This window comes from Balaenoptera musculus, chromosome 1, assembly GCF_009873245.2.
Source record: "Balaenoptera musculus isolate JJ_BM4_2016_0621 chromosome 1, mBalMus1.pri.v3, whole genome shotgun sequence".
NCBI classification, from domain to species: domain Eukaryota; kingdom Metazoa; phylum Chordata; class Mammalia; order Artiodactyla; family Balaenopteridae; genus Balaenoptera; species Balaenoptera musculus.
Genome location: NC_045785.1, coordinates 168,563,203 through 168,582,959, shown reverse-complemented (window position 1 = coordinate 168,582,959; position 19,757 = coordinate 168,563,203). Strand labels below are relative to the sequence as shown.

At 35.4% G+C, this 19,757-nt stretch overlaps 1 protein-coding gene across 1 annotated transcript in view; it reads left to right on the top strand.

Annotated features, from left to right (window-relative positions):
* Positions 1 to 19,757, top strand: part of SPATA17 (spermatogenesis associated 17) — a 191,531-nt gene that overhangs the window by 65,224 nt on the left and 106,550 nt on the right. Inside the window, exon 6 of the mRNA XM_036865026.1 lies at positions 17,992 to 18,115. Within this exon, the coding sequence (XP_036720921.1) occupies positions 17,992 to 18,115 (124 nt within the window). The remainder of the gene's footprint in view (positions 1 to 17,991; positions 18,116 to 19,757) is intronic.

Sequence of the window (19,757 nt, the reverse complement as noted above, 5' to 3'; positions counted from 1 at the left end):
TGTTTATTTCATTCCTCCTCCACCACTGAGTGCTGGCTGTGTTGTAAGTAGATAATTTTAATATGAAGACTTATTAACTAATAAAAGATGAGTAACTTTAACAGAGGTAAAATAGCACTCTAAAGAATATGGAAATAGTAAATATCGAGAGAAGTTACCACCTCTAGGCCTAAAGAAGAGTACTGAAAGGAGGAAAGTTTTTGTTTTTTGGTTTTTTGTGTGTCTGCACCACGTGGCTTGCGGGATCTTAATTCCCGGACCAGGGATCGAACCTTCACCCCCCGCAGTGGAAGCACAGAGTCTTAACCACTGGACTGTCAGGGAAGTCCCCGAAGGAAAGTTTTTGGAAGAGCCTCTCCGCACCCGTTAATGATGAGACTCAGACCTCATTGGCGAGGATGTGGCAGCTGCCTACTGGATTGTGGAGTTTTCTGAGATGTCACGGACCAGAGCTGTTTTGCCACCAGGGTGCCAGCCCAGATGAGCAGGAAGCTGCCCACTGGGGTGCTGGCAGACAGGGACAGATAACTTACCTGTTGGGGTGACAGCAAAGCTCACTAGAGGTTGGCAACCACTGGATCCCCTGCATATAGCTGCCAGCCATGCCGTGGAGACAATGAAGCAGGCGTATTGGAACCAGGAAGAGAAACTCCTGCCTCTGCTATTCCTTGAAACAGCCCTCCAGTACCCTCTATTTTCAGACTAATGCTGTGCTAGCCAGCAAAGGGAAAATGTTTATGGGTCCAGAGCCAATTTTACAAAACAAGCAAAGAACTGTAGACTTCAAGCTGAGAGGCAAAAAATCGATAACTGACAAATGTTGACTTTGCAATGAGGTGGCCTGTGGAAAATTCCATAGATTTGATCACTCCAACATTTGCACTCCAACATTGGCAACTTAACTTCTGTTATTGTTTAGGCTTTTCTAAACTTCTTTCAGCTAAGAGTGGAAAGATGACTTAGTTCTGGGTGATGAGATATGCTAGTTCTCCTTCCATTTTTTTTCCCTTTTTCCTGGAATGTGCACAAAATGACTGAGGCTGCAATACCCATCTTACCAGTGATAGGAAAAGGCTACGATGATCACACGTCAACATAATTAAATGTATATATATTCATATATAGCTTTAAAATGTGTATATTATAAAAGAACACTCTTGGTGATAGTCACTGAGTCTACGTAAGAGTATAAGTGTTACTAAAAAGACATTTATATCTAGGTTTACAAAATTCATTTATATAAACGAATATGCTTTGAATTGTGAGTTTACCCACTGTTTATTTTACATGGAATCACACTCAGATGTATCATGATGTATAACAACTTTTTATTCCTGTAACTTTAATATTCTCTATGAATTCTTTGACTCCATTCCATCCTTCCAGCATTTGGATGGCAGAGGGCAAGAAACTAAATATTAGTCCAATTTGGCCCAATAGAGTAATTTAAAGAATCTTTTAATATGTCAGTTTTTCATAATTCCTTGAGTTCCCCCTTGTCTTTTCCAACATGTTTTTTGGATGTATAAAGGGTTTGCGTTACCTTGTGGCCCTAGGGGTTAAGACGGAGCTCTGACTTATATTTAGGTAAAAAAAGTGGCTGGTGTCTGCAGCTCTGTGGTTATCAGTCTTGTCACTAGGAGTTCTGCTGACATCTGCAGCTAAAACCCGCCAGTTGATGTAACCAGTTGCAGCTTGATTTAGGTCTGGTGGTTTTGCTTAGCTGACCAGACCCTGCATCATCTCTTTCTATCTCTGTCAATCTCTCTGAGATCTTCCATATGCTTCAAATGATAACTTGGCCAAGGCTAGATACCCTGCAGACTCTGATTCAAGGTCATCTGTATTTTTGCCATTGTGGTCCTCGTGACTTGACCCCTACCTCTCAACGTAGATCTTGCTTGTCCCTAAAATGATACGCATGAACTTCCTGGTCCTCGTATACAATATAGGAGCCAAGAAAGACTTACCAGTGCTAAGCAAACCCTTCCTACCTGACCACACTATTTGATCCTCTTTGCTGGCCTGGAGCCATCCCATATTGTCTTGGGCTGCCTTGCACAAACAGGATCCTCCCAGGAGCCCAAACAAGAGGTAGGAAAACAATACTTGTTTCTTGGCATCCCTCTCAATCTACCAAACCTTCCTCTCTGCCTCCAAGACTTTGGCCTGGAGTTCAGTGGTCAGAGCATAGGTCACTACATTCTGACCTCTCTCCTACAGGCCCTTCTTCCTTCCACAGTCCCCTGGGGTTGGAAGGGACAGACCTGCCACTCTCCCTTCTTCCAGCCTTCCCCGCAGCTCATTTTTTCCTCATTCTAAGGTGGGACCTGCTCTTCCGGTGGGCTGGGTTATCCTCTAATCAGATTAAACATCCCTCTTCATGAAGGAAACAAGAGAGGGGGAAGTATTCTGTCACTACAAATAACATCTATGTCAATAGGTATAAATTTGTGTCAAAATGTCCAATGCCTATTGTGTGTGTGTATGTATATGATACTTATACCATAATTTCTTTAGGAAAATCTTTTCCTTATTGATGAACATTTACTAGAACATTCCTCTGCTTATTTCTTTTTGCATTTGTACGGTTATCTTTTTTCTGCATAGTTCTATAAGGCTTTTACATAAAAGCTTAAACATTTTATAGTTCGATGCATATAAGCTAATTCGCCATTAAAAAAATGTCAACTTATACTTCTACCAACAACGCATAGGAGTTTCTGTTTCCTTTGCCAATACTGGATTTTGACTTTTATCACTGCCAATTTAATAAAGTGAACAATTCCATCTAAATTTTATCTAATTTTATTTTTATTTTTAGGAATTTGAATATCTTATATTGGCCATTTGTATTCTTTAATGACTTGCCTAGTTCAATTTGCCTATTTCATTTTATTATAATTATTATTCATATGGATTTGTAAAAAAATCCTTGTATATGCTAGGGAAACAAACCCTTTGGCATCAGTGATGCAGTTATCTGCCCTTGTTTGCTCTTGTCTTTCCAACATATTTATGGAGATTTTGAAATATGCTGACCTTTCCATTTTTTCTGGTTACATTTTTCAGTAACTTCTGTTTTGATTTCTTCTTTGCATGACTTTAAAAATAGTCGTCCATATTTCTTTTGATATTTTAGGGTTTCTTTTGTAACTTTTAATATTGAAACCATCTGGAATCTATTTGATATAAGCAGTAAATTTGAAATCCAGCTTAAGATTTTTTAAAATGGCTAACAAGTTATTCCAATAGCATTTATTCAATAATTGACTTATCTCTCCCTGTTAAGTGCCATCTTACCACATATTAAGAGTCTTCACATGTACTTGGGCCTATTTCTTGACTATTGATGCCATCTGATTTCTCTCTCTCTTTGTAATCCTGTATAGTATTTATTGCATGGCTTAAGTAGCTCTAAATTACTTTTATTTTTCATCTGTGGCTCTTTTTGCTTAATTTTTATCCAACTAAATAGTGAGTCATTTTGGCATGTTTCAAAAAATAGCAAATTGGGATTTTAAATGGGTTTAAATTAAATTTGTAAATAGTATAGGGAAAAATGATATTTTGATAATTTGAGTTTTCCTGCCAAACAATGAGGCATATATCTTCATTTGTGTGGATTTTTAAAAAATGTCCATTAATAAAATTTTGTTTTACAGGGTCTACCTATTTCTTGCTAATTTTATTTCTAAGAATTTCATATTTTTCTATTTTATTTGCTAATAGTATATTTTCTTTCATTTTCTAAGTATTTCTTTTTTACATATAGGAAAGCAATATCTTTTGGCAGAGTAATTTTATACCTTACTAAAATTTCTGATTGGATCTCAAATTCTTGTACTTTTTTTTAGTACTTAAGCTAGACATCGATGGTTTGTTTTCTCGTTCATTCATTCAATTATCTAACGAGGGGTGGAGAGTGAGCTGGAGCCGTGGGCAGCTGTGCTCCTGCCGCTGTCCTCCCAGGTCTGATGACCTCCTGTCACTGTGGAAATTGATTTCATGAAGCACGATCAGTGTGAAGCTCCACATGTTATGGGCTGTCTTTTCTTTCTCCAGTTCACTTTATGCAGCGGCTCCCAGGCTACTTTTCCCCGTTCTCCTCCAGCCCAGGTTTGCCATCAAGTCTCAACTCAGTCAGCAGTTCTGATCAATGGAAAGAGGAATTGCTTGGCCTCAAATTCTCTCCCTCAAGTCTGCATGCCAGTCAGTCCCTGTCTTTATCCGTCTTGGTGAGGGTACTTAACTAGGTTCTTCAACCTTGTTCACATGTTGATATTTCCCACATACTACACTGACTTTGTGATTGAGGAAAATACCCTGAACTCGTACTTTAAATTTAATTGAATATGACAGATATTCTCCATTTATTCAATTCCTAGTTATTCTCTTGAGTTTATGATGGGGGTTGTGACTGTTCCTCGTTTTTTTTCATATGTTTTTGTTTATGTTTGTTCATTTGGCTGATTTAAGAAAGGCAAAAGAGCGTACATTTACTGTTTTCCTACAAAGCCACACATACTTTAACAAGCACTCAATATTAGCTTTTATTGTTATGCTTTCTTTGAGTGTCATTTCTTTACTTTTTTCAGTCTTACTCTTTCTTCAAGGTGTGGAAACTAAATTGTTTTGCATGTATAGATGCATTTATAAAACCTTTATTTTTCTTATTTGTATATATGGTTCTTTCTTAATTAAAGCAGTTTTATTTTAACCCTCGATACTAGTTTTCTTGCATTAAGATACGAAAGTTTTATCTTTGTAATAATGACCATTTTTCTATTTCCTGTTGCAGTTCTTGACATAGAGTGTTCATTAAAAAAAGTCTGTATGAATGCATATATATTTCGAAGATGGGATCATATATTCTTCCTCAGTACATAAAAATTTGTTAACTTATATATTATAAATCTGGAGGAGCCACATTAGACTTTCAATAGTGGCAAAGTCTGATTCTCTTAAAATATGTAATACTTCTTTTATATATTGTTTCATGTTTTACAATAAATATATAATTAAGCAAACATTTACAATAATATTCTGATATTATCTGAAATGCCAGTTCACACATTTTACATTCTCAGAGGCTGTATGATGCAGGTGAAAGAGCAAGTGTAGAGTCTTAACAGACCTCAGCATGAACCTCCCATTGAAAACACTAGGGATTAATCTTTCAATCAAATAGAGCTATTGCCACTCAAGCACATTATAAATTGCTAACATATATTGAGCACTTATGGTATACCAAGTGCTGTGCTAAACCCTTGATTCTCATTATCTCCTTCCATTTTCACAACAAACCTGTGAGGTAGATATTATCACCTATTCTACACTTCAGCTAGAAATATTTTAGTTTTGCTTCATTATGTCTAGGACTTCCCTCTAAGTATTATTTTTCATAAGATTCTTAATTAGGATGGACATATCCGTATAGATATTTGCTAAAGAATGAATAGTTACCTTAAAGTAAGGGTAAGCATAGAATATAGACACTGAACTATCTCATAATTAATTATTTGGTAAAATTAAATAAAACCCATTCAGAGCAAAGCAATATTAAGAGTAATTTCCATACTGTATTACTTTTCTTTAATAAAACCCACCGATTTCCTTTTTGAAAGATATTTTATTTTAATCTAGTCAATAGAACTATTTATTTTTATTAAACAAATTATTTTCGGTTAACGGAAAGAGTGGTAGATTTTCCATTGTTGATACATGAAAGAGATTTGACCCATAAAAAGTGGCTGTTTCGTAGATTCATTTGCTGGGTAAACTGTCAGGTAGCCTCCATAAATGGGCTGTCGTGTTATTTCATTTATTTTTATTATTTGAACTCAAATTAACTCCACAGTTTCACAATTTATCTCTCATGAATCTGAGCAGTTAAGTAGGACAGAAGAAAAGGTGCAGTTCCATTCAGCTCTAACATATCATTGGCTGTCAGGTAAGCCTTGTTATACTGTCCATCCTCATTTAACTATCCCACAAGATCTCTTAATGAAGTTAAGCCCCAAGTTCACTCCAATAATTCTGTGGCAAGAGTTTGTGCAATGTAACAATTCATCACTTGTCAGGAAGGCACTTTTAGTTTATACATTTAATAAGGGCATCCTCTAGCTTGGTTAATTAGAAGTGAACAGTTTGCATATTTACTAAATGCAGAGTGTCATTGCCACCACGGCCTATTGCCTACATGAATTATTTCTCTATCTGCAATAAACAGCTGGGTAATTATTACTGCCATAATCAGATAAATTCCCTCTGTAAGGCTTTTCTTACATGGCAATTCTTTGAACTCATCCAAAGCTGAACAAAATTTATGAACTCCAGCAGCGAGGCCACTTTTTCATACTAGGGTGTCCCTGTTCCCTGTTTCAAGGACATAAGTGGAGCACCATAGATATTGTGTAAATAAGGAGAATAAATATGATTACCTAAAGATAATGCTTCAATAAACCACATTTTAAAAATATAATGTTCCGATCTCAGCCAACTAAATGATAGCAGTTTGGCTTTATCGAATTGTATCTAGGTGACAGGCTCTTTTCGTAAGGGCTAGCCTAAGACATAAAGAAAATAACATTTTAGTTTTCAAGGACCAAATTAGTCTGTAATGTTAACTGTCCGCATGACTTTCTTTCTGTAGAATCACTTTATATATGAAGAGACAATAATTATAGCAATTAATTTAGTAGAATTTAGATAATAACATACTAGAGTGTCTAACTTAAAGTACAGCATGTAATCTTTTCTTTTAAAAACAGTCTATTATTTATCCATCATTAGTAATTAATGACATAATCCATATAATCACTTTAAAATAGGGAATGATATCAACTATTTGATCACAGACTTTTTACGTTATTTTTATTTTTACCAAGAATGCACTACCTTTAACAATTTGCTATTTCAAAACATTTTTAAAGCCAAGTATATAAAAAGGAAAAAACCCTTCATTCCTGAGATAGAATTAATAAAAGGAAAAAGCTTATTACATCAGGTATAATTTTGTTATATATGTATCTGTATATATATATTTAATGTTTTTCAAATTTAACTCTTTATACAATGAATTTCAAGAAGTTTACAAAAGACATTTATGAGTAAAAGAAACAAGGATCATGGTAAAGGAAAATACAGAATGATAACTCTGATGGTGTGATTGATCAGGGGATGTGATTAGTTAAGCATGTCCCATTGTCAAAATGGAGAAAACATTACTGCATATGCAAGAAACAGCTTTTCTAGAAATTTCTGGAAATTTCACATATGAATCCTCAATAGGAGACACAGTAATGTAGTGAACAATGGCTTCTGTAACTTTTTTTTTTTTTTAAACAGTAAAAAGCTCTCTGAATTTCAAGTCTCTCTTTTCTGTGGTGATATTTGGGGGGAAAAAGGAGCCAGAACATAGCAATAAACTGTTACTCATTTGAAAGCAAGGGACTAAAATATGTTGGTTTGTGGACTTAGCCTCGTGGTTGTCCAACCTGGAGGAACAGATGGATGAGAAATTCTTATCTCTCACTTATCCTGGCTGATCCTCTGATAGGAGGTGGATGGAAGAGAGTGTTTTTTTGTGTTTTTTTTCCCCTGTTTAATTCTGCGTTAAGGATTGGTAATGCTGTTTTTAATATTGCTGATTGAGAGTAAATTTATATATTGGAAATCAGATTTGGGTACCTGATATCTTAATAATACACATTTACAGTCATGCTTGAAGTTACATTTTAAGTTACTGTGAAAGTGTACTGAGAAGATGTAACTAGTGCTAAAAAATTATTTAAAGTACCATCCAACTGGCTATTTGCCCTTCACCTTATTTGACCTCTTTGAAGTACATGACAGTGTTGATTACTTTCTTCTCTACTCTCTCTTGTAACTTAGATTCTCTGAAGGCACTCTCTCCTGGCTTCCTTTCTACTTTTCTGCTTGTTTCCTCTCCATTTCTTTTGTGTACTCGCCTTTATTTGCCTGATCTTGAATATTAGTATTCTCTCTCTGATGCACTTGCCTTTTCATTCTTTATCCTCCGGCCAGTCTCCTCCACTTCAGTGACTTCTGTTACCACTTATGTTTTGATGATTTATAAATCTGAATGTTCTCCAGCCAAGAATGTTCTGATTATTATAAACATTTATTCAAATGCCTCCTAACACTGCCACTTGGACATCCACAGACACCTCAAATTAAGCATCTTTATATGTGAACTAATAATTTTTTCCCCAAATCTCTTCTTCTTATGGTGAATTGGACCATTTTTCATTTCAGTGCCCAAGCCAGAAACATGGGATTCATACTAAAGATGCTTTTCTCCATTCTGTTGATGACCAAGCTCTATCACTTCTTTTCCTAGCCCTCTGTTCTCATTCCTCATCAAGCTGTCCTACCTTCTGCTGCCTGAATGACTCTAAAATACAGATCCGATTAATGTAATCTGTTGTATTTTCTTCCTTTTAAGGTTTCCCTAGTAAAAGGTGACTTAGAGGTCCTAGAAATATGTAAACTATAAACACGAGGATTATATTTGAGAGCAGCTTCTTGGCATAAGAATTAAGCAAACCCAAAGTAAATGCATTATATTCTTAAATAGTTATAATACTTAAAAGCTTGGATCATTGAGAAAAAATTGTTAACATGTATCTTAGTTAAAATATTATTGTAGAATGGGAATTCCTAAAGAGTGTGTGTATGTATAAAAAGCATCACTTTTTAAAAAATACTTTTTTCGTTCCCCCTTTGTAATGCCTTTAAGCTTTTTCCATCTTGTTTCCCTTCTAATCTGTCTATTTCCTCTCTCAGGAGTGACATTGAAGAGAACTGAGAGAAAATCACCCCAGTTTCTATCTCTCTCTGTTCTTTCTACTACTATTTTGTAGTCTTTTCTTATCCTGGCTAAGAATACCTAGGATAAGATTCTGTTTAGCATTCATATGAAAGAGATATCTAAGATCAATTAGAAAATAATTGGTCAATAAATAGTTTTCCCAAACTCATTTATTGAAGTTACATGTGATAGACTGCTTTAAAATAGTTGCCATCATCCTATGGTAGGTCAGTGCTTTATGATAGCATCAGGATTAGTTTAGAGAGGTCCCTGATCTGTGTGGAGTGGATTGCATGAAAAAGCAACCACAATTATTTTTGCTTTAAAGCGAAGTTAACACATTTTAAATAAGAGACGATGTGTGATTTTGGAGTAAACGCAAAGTAAATAAGATCTTACAATTCTTTTCATTTCAAATGGGAACTTTAGCTACTCAACTCTGAACTCCACCCAAAACAAAACTTGAGTAGCTTGATCCTCATTCGCCACAGCTGAATGAATTACTGTGAAGACACACTCTCAAGGGAGAGAGAATGTGATGTGCCTTGATCTACCTTTTTGCAAGAAAGCCCCCACGCTGTGTCTCAGAATCACCGTCTGTAAAGTCATTTCATTTCACAAAGAAGAACAGGAACCTTGTTAATGATACCTGCCCCTTACCAACCTCAGGGGGATGTTGTGAGGATGAACTAATGTCTGTGAAACATTTGGAGCTCCTGAAAATGATGCACTAAGTCAATATATTTTATTATTATGCCTATTATTGTACTTAGCTCAATGTTACTCTCAATTATTGGACATCATATATATTACATAAAATTTTACTTCCTTTTATAGAAGTTGTCCAGAATAGTAAAAAGAAAATAATTTTACAGTGATATACGTGCATATGTTTAGAAAGAATGCTATGCAAAAAATTCTTTTCAACTGAGTGTATTCAAAAGAGCCAGAAGAAGAAAAAAATTGATTTTCATGAATGATCTTTCAATGGAGTCTTATTGCTTTTTAAAATCATGAAAAGTACGCAAATGAAATAATGGAGCAATTGGATGCTCCCTTTTTACGATCAGAGTGAAGTCATGGTACTGTAATTTTATGACATTGACCATTATCTTCTTTTTTCACTTTTTTCATTCTCAAAATATCTAGTCTATAGCGTACAAATTTGCTAGCATTACCCTTCGAGAGACTATTCACCCTTGGTCAGGAAGCCTTTCTTCTGCTCTAAAGTGCATTGCCCCCCACTTGCTGTTGATAGATCAAGTCTACCAAAGAAAGCTGGAGTTTTTTGTGAATAATCCATCCTGGTTTCATTACCACTCGCCTCCATCCCAGCTTGCTCGCTTTAGTGAAAGCCTGTTCATTGTTCTGTTCCCAACTCCAGTGCCTTTTCTGACCCCTCTAATCAGAGTGGAGCTCTCTGAACTTAAGCACTGTTTATGTGTTTCTTCATAGACTTATTCTGTCTATAAGCTAGTTAGTTATCAGCTATTTTATTTGCAAGCTACTTGAAGGCAGGGACTGGACTTTACACAACTTTATTTCTTTTAATATTTTAAGCATACTTATGACTGCCTGAGTGAATAAACAAATGTGCGTTAATTTTCTTCATGATATTAACTGTAAAAGTAGCTTAGACATTTTGAAGGGAAATTGATCTATACTACAAACAAAGGATTTTCAAGAGTTACTGAAAAGTGTTTTATGAGAGCCCTTTTCTAAATGTTTTCAAAATGTGAAAGTCTTAACTCCAGATTTCAGAGTAAGGTGTGTTGTTCAGGAGCAGCCTGAGTGCTTGAGTATCAAGGGCTATGTACTACAGAGTGCTTACTTTAAAACCATATTTTCCCTTTTGAAAGCGCTGCCCTAATGAAATTTACAACACCTGTCCAACAATTCCAGGGCCTAGGTAACCAGGTAGATAAAATTATTGGTTTAAATGATTTGCCTGACTTAACATGAAGCTTTTGTTTCAAATGCAAATATTTTGAGTATCTTAATGACTTCCAGATCATCTGTTCTAAGGTTTTATCAGTCTCAAAATATTTTTGGATGTCACGTACCAACTCCAAGCATGTAATTGCTTTATTTGTGGTTAGTAATTTTACTTATATTTTAGACTTAGCCTTCCCTTTTTCCTTTTATTATCTTCTTATTTGGTTACATTAATATGGACAGATTGAGAGTAGACAATTGTTAGAGATACAACATAAGTCCATTCAATAAATTTAACTAAAATACTTCTGTGTCATAACATACCCCAGCAGAAACTCATGCTGTTCAGCTATTTGTATTTTGAAGGCTTCTTACAACAGAAGATATCACTGACTTTGCCATCAAACAGAGTGAGGACTCTAGAGAATTGTTTAAATCCATTTTCTTAGAACTATATGTTTTTCTGAAGGATGGTACAGATGATAGCTTTTTGTTTTTATTTGAGAAATTATGGAATTTGGGGCATCTGTGCTTTTAAAACAATCTCCATATAATTTTTAAATTTCTCTGTCAAAATTATGATTTCTATGGAAGTATTGGGATGTACGTATCCTGTCTCCTTTGTAGTACTTCATAGTGCTTTAGCTAATATGGTGATATTCATAATTAGATCATTAACTGAATATAATTGCATCGCTTCATGTCATACTAGTGAGTAGAATCGAATCACCTTACTTCCTCAACAGAGCTGACAATCTCATTGCTGTAACTAGTGCTTCTCAAACTTTAGCAGGCAGGAGATTGACTCAGGGTCCCATCCCCCAGAATTTCTGATTGAGTCGGTCTGGGCCAGAGCCTGAGAATGTGCGTTTCTAGCAGTTCCCCAATGAAGCTGATGCTGCTGTTCAGGGACCACACTCTGAGAACCGCTGCCCTTGGCAAAGAGCCAGAGTCTGGGTTCTACGTCCCCTTCCCAAGGGAGGCTTTCTCAACGTGGCTTCTTCCCTCTTCTAATTAAACCACCAGAAGAGATGAAATGCACTACTAGTCGGCTGAGAAATAGTTAAAAAGGAGGCTCACACCTAGTTTATGCCAGATATTAGGCCAAATATTTTGAGAGGGGCACACCTTAACCTTGACCTTCAGGACCTTAGCACATAGTAGGAGGAGTGCTGAAGTGGTGCATGTTTACAGGTATAATTTGTTATAGAAAGTAGGAGACATATAAAAGAGGAGTAAAGGATTGTTAGAGTAGGAACAGCTAGAGAGTAATTCTTTTTAAAGGGATCTAGAAGCCTTTTTAGAGGAAAGGGTAGAGATTTCTGGTCTTTATTGTTGTTACTTACTGTCGTTCTGCTGCACTAGAAGATAAAAATTATACACAATTTTTTTAGTACTATATTTTGAAATGAATAAGAAAATCAAACACAATGGCAAAATATATAGCTCCCTTCTGAATGGCATAGGTGACCATCTTAATAATTTTTATTATGGTAAATAAAGTATTATGTGAGTCTGCTGAACGAATACTGAACTGTGAATAATTTAGTCAGTAATATATATAGAAGAGAATAATTCCCAAATTGTAATTATGAATTTGGATGTTTTTTATCTTATAAATATTATTTGTTTCTGAAAATAATTTTGAGTGGAGTGCTCTATTTTCTTCAAGAAATAGTTTTTGAAGGTACATTATTTTTCTTCTTTGGCTCAGACCTTGGACAAAAATCAAGAAACAATTTAAAAGGACGAGTCATTGTGACGAGAGAAAGAAAATGTGCAATGCAAGAAAACATGAATTATTGCATGATAGCAAGTAATCATTAGCTTTCATCTGGGCTCAGAACTGAGCAGAATCATGTACTTGTTTTTGTAGTCACTTCTCTCAGGTTCCTGTCGTCATTCAGATACGCAAACTTCCATATTTATATGGAGACAATAGAGTGAATTCTTTACGACAGTAATCATATCCAATGTAATGGTCCTACTGTCCAGGACTATCTTTGTAAAATCTATTTATTTATTCATTTAAATAAACATGGATAAAACAGACATAGTCTTTATAGAGTTTGCAATCTAGTGGGTGAGACATACATTAAATAAGCAAATACAGCCATAGAGGCATAATTATAAATGTTAAGGTCTATAGAGGAAAAAACAGAATTATGGTATGATGAGTGAGAATAACAGTGGGAGAAAATTCAGCTTGCTGTGAAGGGAATTCAAGGCAGAAAATACAGTGTAAGTGAAGGTCCTGTGGTAAACCGTTTCTAGGAACGGAAATAGGGTCATTGGGTAAATTGTTTGCTAGGAAATAAATAAAGCCATGCTGACCAAAGCACAGTAGTCACAGGAGGAGTGGTATGAAGTGAGATGGAGAGATAAACAGGGCCCATCCTGAAAGGCCTGTGGGCTTTTATTGCTTGTTAGTTGCCTTGTGCTAATTAGCTTTTAAGGATCTTGTCAGTTTCTGTCTCTTTTTATACATTATGATGTTCATTAGCATTCTTTATATACTCAAAAATAGCAAGTGGAAAACATGTGTTAAGAAGAGATGACATGTGTGGCTACAAATGCAAAAGTTTGTCCATTCCAAGGTCACGTGTAGCTCCCCAGTTATAATGTTATGATCTGATGATGAAGAAGAGTAGTGATAGTTCATTTAAACTTTTCCAAAACAAAGCAGCTTTTCCCTTTTGCGGACTTTGGGAAAATAATATGGATACTACAATATTCAAAGTTACAGAAAAAAAAAGGTCTATCGATATCTAAATAAAATATTGGACTGGGCAAAATGTATGGTATGAGTATAGTATTGTGCTTAAAGGCATGGATTTTTGGTGTCAGACCTAGATTCAAATTCTAACTCTGCCACTTTCTAGTTTGAGAGTTTGGGCAGAGATCTCACCTCTGTGAAATGGGTGTGGGTAATATCTGCCTCACAAGACTGTGAAAGGATTAAATGAGGTATTGTAGATGTCTTAGCCAGGAAGCTCTTGGAAACAAAATGTGAGTGAAGGATTAAACTGCCAATCCTTTATTTGGGTGGTTCTAGCTTAGGACAACGAGGGTGAGGGAGAAAGGGGAGTGAAGTGTCAGAGATGGAAACAGACTCTGAGACAGTGATTTGGTTCGTAAGTGTTATTGGGGAGCATTTGGGGAATAATGTCTCTAAGGGAATGGAAGAGGAAAGCAGAGGGAGGAGATGAGCTGCGTCGGAAGTCTCAGCCAATCTCAGGAAGCTCTGAGACTTGGATGAGCCTTGAGAGTAGTGCTAGATTGACAGAGACTCTGGGCCTGTGCATTCCTTCAGTCACCAGTCATTGGATGCAGACTCGGGGAGAGGGTGACAAAACCTGGGGTGGGGCAGCTGATTTTCTCCAGTGGGATGTAGCTTGAGCTGTCAGCCACCAACAGTCAGGGCAGCTGTATTGGGTGCTTTGGTCCTATAGGGAGGATGTGACAGGATGACCTCCTGCAGCCCTGGACCACTGCTTCACATCACGTTCCAGAGTGACTCAACCTAGTGGAGCAGGTGTGCATTCTTTTGTTAGCCACATAGGTTTTCTCCCAATCTGCAAGGAGACCTCTCAAAGCAGTATGTGAAAGACAGCAAAAAAGGATAATTCATTTGCATGAATCTCTTCTGTCTTCTGTTTCCCACTGGTCAAGGTTTACCCCATGCTTCCTGCCTCTTAGGAAGCCAGATTCCTTGCTCTGCCTTGTGGGAAATCTCATCCGTAAAGTGCACACTAGTGTGGAGAGAGAAAGGAGAAGATCATTGACGGGATTTAAGAAAGCATAAAAGATTCCTATTCAGTTATGTAGATAAAGCAAGTAACCTAGTACGCAGCTCACAGGAAACATTCTGTAATGTAGCACCTTACTATGTGCCAGCCACTACTCTGAGCACTTTACATAGATTAATCTATTTGATCCTCACAATAGCTTGATGAAGAAGATACAAATACTGTTAATATATTTGCATTTTACAGATGAGGATAGTGAGGCTCAAAGATTAAAGAGCTAGTAAGTAGCCCAGCAGAGATTTTATAACCAGGTGTAATTTCAGAGTCTATGTTGTTTAACTGCTCTCCTATATTGCCTCCAAGTGGCTATTATTATTTTTATTATTGTTATCACGATTAGAATATGTAAATATTTTATTAGCATTATAGATATCATTAGCAAAATATATTCAAATATGTAAAGCTTTACATAGTTTCAGTAATTTTTGCCTTTATTTTAAAACTAATATCATAAAATGTTTTGTATATATAAAAACTGGTACAGAAAGTCTGGGGACTTATCCAGGTTTCTCTAACTATATAATAGGAAACAGGATCATAAGATAAAAGAAAATATGCACGGTTCCTTCAATAAAAGTAGCTTCTGCGTAGTATTTCTTGTATCAGGATGACTATAGGCAGGTCTGTGGTTAGAGAACCTGCAAATCTAGGGATTCTAATTCCATTTCTGCCATTAACTGATTTGTTATTCAGAATGGGTCATTTCATCTCTTTATGTGTTTTCATATTTGTAAAATAGGGTAATTAGTTATACCTATCCCATATATATCACAGGATTTTTTTTGAAGATAGAAATAAGTCAATACACCTGAAATTTAAAAAAAATATTCATAACAACCTGAAACTATTTGGAGAAATCTTTAATTGTTTATAAAGCATTTTAAAAATAGCTGGATTAAAAAATAGGTAACTTTTATATTTTTGCAGGGAACCCTAGTTACAATGGTTTCCAGCTTTTAATCTTTAATGGGATCATAATTTTTTACTGCATCCTTTACACTGAGCCATATCTTCATCTAGATTGCTATAACAAAAACCTGTATATCAAGGATAAATAATTTATTCAGCTCTTCCTACTTGGTTATTTAACAAAGAATATTTAACATAAATATAATTGTGGTGTTCAATACAACTGTACACTCTCAAGTAGGGCAATAAATCAGCTAGGAACTTTAGATTGATTTTTTTTTCAATAATTGTATGAATTGACTAAATTAATTATTTTTGTGGTTTGAGATTACCCCAGATTAGTTTTTCTAGGGTTTTGTCAAATTTCTTGGATTTATTTGTAGGGCTTCCCAGTTCCTTCTAGATTTACTCTGTGTTTTCTTTATATACTGGAAACTGACATTCTTTTACATCTCTCTCAGTTTTAACTCTCCTTGTCAAGCTCCCCAAGTACACATTGTTTTAATTTTATATTTCCATATCCTGAAGATGGACGGTTTTTACTACTTCAAGTAATTTCCACCCTCATTTTGTATCCAAGTCCTATTTACTTCTTTGTACCTTGCCTGTTCATGTATGTGTTCAATTTTATTGGGACTTTTTTCTTTCTTATGTAAGATCTCTTCATATTCATTAAATTATTTATAGAAGACAAACTTCTTTGTAGATGTGTTTTTTAATTTTTGTGATTACTCGGAAAATTACTGTCCTTATCTTCGGAGTAACATAAAATCGGATACATGCATATCTGAGTAATTATCCTTATAGTGGCAGTTCATTGGTTATTTTAAATTATCTTAAAGATTTATAAGAGGAATTATAGAAGAGATATTTATTTTTTACACAGTATCAAAAGTAAAGGTGAAAATTAATGACATATTCACTTTTTTATGTAACATATGATTGTTACTTTTCCTGGTAAAAATTCTCATTTATTCATATGTAACTGCCTTGAAATTTGTACCTAAGGACAAAGAAAGGTCACCAATCCCTCTAACTCCTGGTTCTTTGTCAAAAATGGACACAGTTAATGAGGTTTGTTTGGTACAGAACAAATTCTCAGACACAGATAGAGATCCTTTCAATGGAAACAAATTTGTTTGGCTTTACCAGGTTACTTAGCGATTAATAATAGCCTTGAGATGCAGGTCAGAAAGGTCATTGTACCAGCCTGCCAGCACAATCTAAACATGCAGCCAGCCCAGCTCCGTGGGTGCAGGAGCCCCCAAAATACTATGCATAAAGTAAAACAGGCTATTTTCTGACTCCTTTTTTCATATTAATAAGCAATTTTCAAGAGAAGGGTGGCAAAATGAGGGCCATGCCACTCCAAGTAATTCATTTATTTTGCAATTTAATCTTATGTTGGAAAAAATAGCTCTGCTGCAATAGCAGAGCATGGTGATTTTTAAACGTCAGTGTGTTTCATAAGTAACCTTGTATGAAGTATTGTATTAGTAGCCTTTAACAGAAAATTGTGACAAAAATATTTCCAGTCATTGAAGTAGAAATGAGAATCTTTTTTTTTTTTTTAATTTTTGGAATTCTCCCCTCTACTTTCCCCTGCTATCTTTGAGGTATGTGCCCAGATGCTTTACTTAAAATTTTACTTATAGAATTAGACACTAAGTTACATATCTGTTTTTTAAAAGCATAAAGTACAATTTCAAAACATTATTTTAATATGAGTGGTTAAACTTGTTCTATGAAAATAAAGGATTTATTCTTCCATAATTTGATAATATTCTATTTAGCAGGTATTTGTCAGAGTATATTTTAAGAGGTGATTTTTTTGTTTAAATTTTAAAAATATATATACATAAATGATGAAAATTTCATTGTTTTAATGGAATTTATTACACTTAGAAAGTTGTGAACTTATGCACCCAATTTGCCTTTTATTCTAATTATTGATATAATTGAACAAAATGTCAACCTTTCAAGTACAGGATAATATATGTAATCTTGTTGATATTATTTAAACTGTTTAACTGAAGTAAACTTAGAATGAATTAAGTATATGTGTAAAAACCCATCACACTTTTTAAATTAGCCTGTTAGTGTATAAAATAAACAATGAGAACTTGGTAAATACCAAATTTAAAGGAAATCAATAGCCCAGATGTTTTCTTAGGATATTTAACTAAGTCCAAGATAGCCAAAGAAAATGATAGCATAGTAATTAACTTACTTTGCATTTGATACAGTTCCTCAGCTATTGAACTGATTATAATAGGTAGATACTTGATTTTCAAAATTGCACCACTGAAAAATCACTTAAATGCTTTTTAAAGATTGCAAAGATTCCCCTAGAATGTGCAGGTAAGTTCGATTCCACCACTGATTTTGATGGATGTGGACAATGGTTACCCCTCAAAAACTTCCTTGATTCTCATCAGTGAAAGAATTAAAAGGTTAACAGATTTTTCGTATCATGAATAACCGCAAACTGATTCCCTGCAGGGAGGCTCTGGAGGAGTTTGCAGAGATGAAAGAAAGGGAAGAGAAGAAGGCCGACCTGGAAAGGGAGGAGAAGAAAAGAGATTACCAAGCCCGAAAGATGCATTACCTCCTCAGCACAAAGCAGGTCGGTCTGCCTGTCCCTGACAGCTCGCGGAAGCCACTTGGGCACCCAGCCTGACAGAGATAAACTAGCAGGCTGAATGGGACATGACTTGTTGAAAAGATATCACAGAGACACTACTTCGAGTTCAATTCCGTGCTGCTGTGTAGGTGCACGCAGGCACCCCGGCTGGTCTGACAGCAGCTTCATAGGGGCAGCCGGGCGAGGCTGGCAGAAAGGTCCAAGTCAGCGCTGCCATCCGCCACGAAGGGCATAACCTTCCTTTCCAAATCCAGCCTGAGAGGCTTATTGTTGTGTTGTGAATTGATCAAGAACTAAGAAGTTATTAAGCTGAGGTCACTTTCACGTTTTCTCTGTTAATTGAGCGAATGTTGAGATTAAAACCATTCTTGCATCCTTTCTATTCTATTAATCTAATAAATTCCGAGGCAAGTTTTCAGGTATAGCTTTTAAACATACTGCTTGAGCAGTTGCATCTTCGTATAGAAATATAAATGTGGGATTTGGAATACTTAGAAATTTCTTTTCTGTTACGTGGGAAGATTTTACTGCTTCAGATCTCGTCATGTTTGCTAAGAAAAAAAAAAAAATCGCGTGTCGAATATTCTGCTCACAAAGAAATACGGGTAAAAAAAAGCATGAATTTGGGGGATGAGATGTGTTTTGTTACTTGAGCTTGAGGCTGGAAACTAGCAATTTCTTGGTTTTTATTCTTTCTCCTAGACTTCAAGTCCAGTCTTAGAGTTCTAGCTGAGTCGCATATGCAGATGTCTTCCGACAGGGAGGGGCAAGTGAAGTCCCAGTGGGAGAGGGTGAGAGCTGAGGGTGAGAGTCTTCCTTAGAGGCATACAAAGTTGAAACCATATTAAGTACTGGGCTGGCCATGTAAGTTTGAAAAACAGGCCTCCTGTACCTCTAGCTTCTCTTTGGTAGTTGAAATGACAATAATGATGACTATCGTAATATTTACTTGGATTTGGGTAGCTGAATTGTCTTTATTTAACAGGCAAGGAAACTGAAACTCAGATAATTATGTGACTGGTCATAGGCACAAAACTACTAGTAATAGCTCTGGTATTCAAACTGAGGTCTTTCAACTCTAAATATGCTTAGGTAATAATTTAAAGAGAGTTTTAAAAATAAAAGGTAAAAGTATTTTCACTTTTTATTATAAAATCCATAACAATGTAAATGTTTTAGTCGTTTGATTAGTGGGCTACATTTTAAAGATATAGAATTACAGATCAAGGATTCTTTTTAGCAACACATTTTTTTCAAACTTTAGTTACTGGTAATTTCAATTTTGATGAAACTAAGGGGGGCTATAAATATATCCTGTAATTCTTTAAACCTAGTAATAATTCTTGGGGACAGTTTTTTCTATGATAACTTTGAACTCTCTTTATACTTTGAAACTTAATCTGAGTTCTAATTGTGTGGTTTATACTTATGATTGGTAGTGTGATAGAGAAAGCAATCTTAAAAATGGTGAAATCAGATTTAACTGAAACATCTGTTAATTCTGTTTTATCCAGGGTTATTTAGTTACTGGGTGTATAGTGGAATAATTTAGAAAGACCATAAAAACTTGGATGTTTTACTAATAAAAATAATACAATAGCACCTATCCACGGAGTGCTTTACC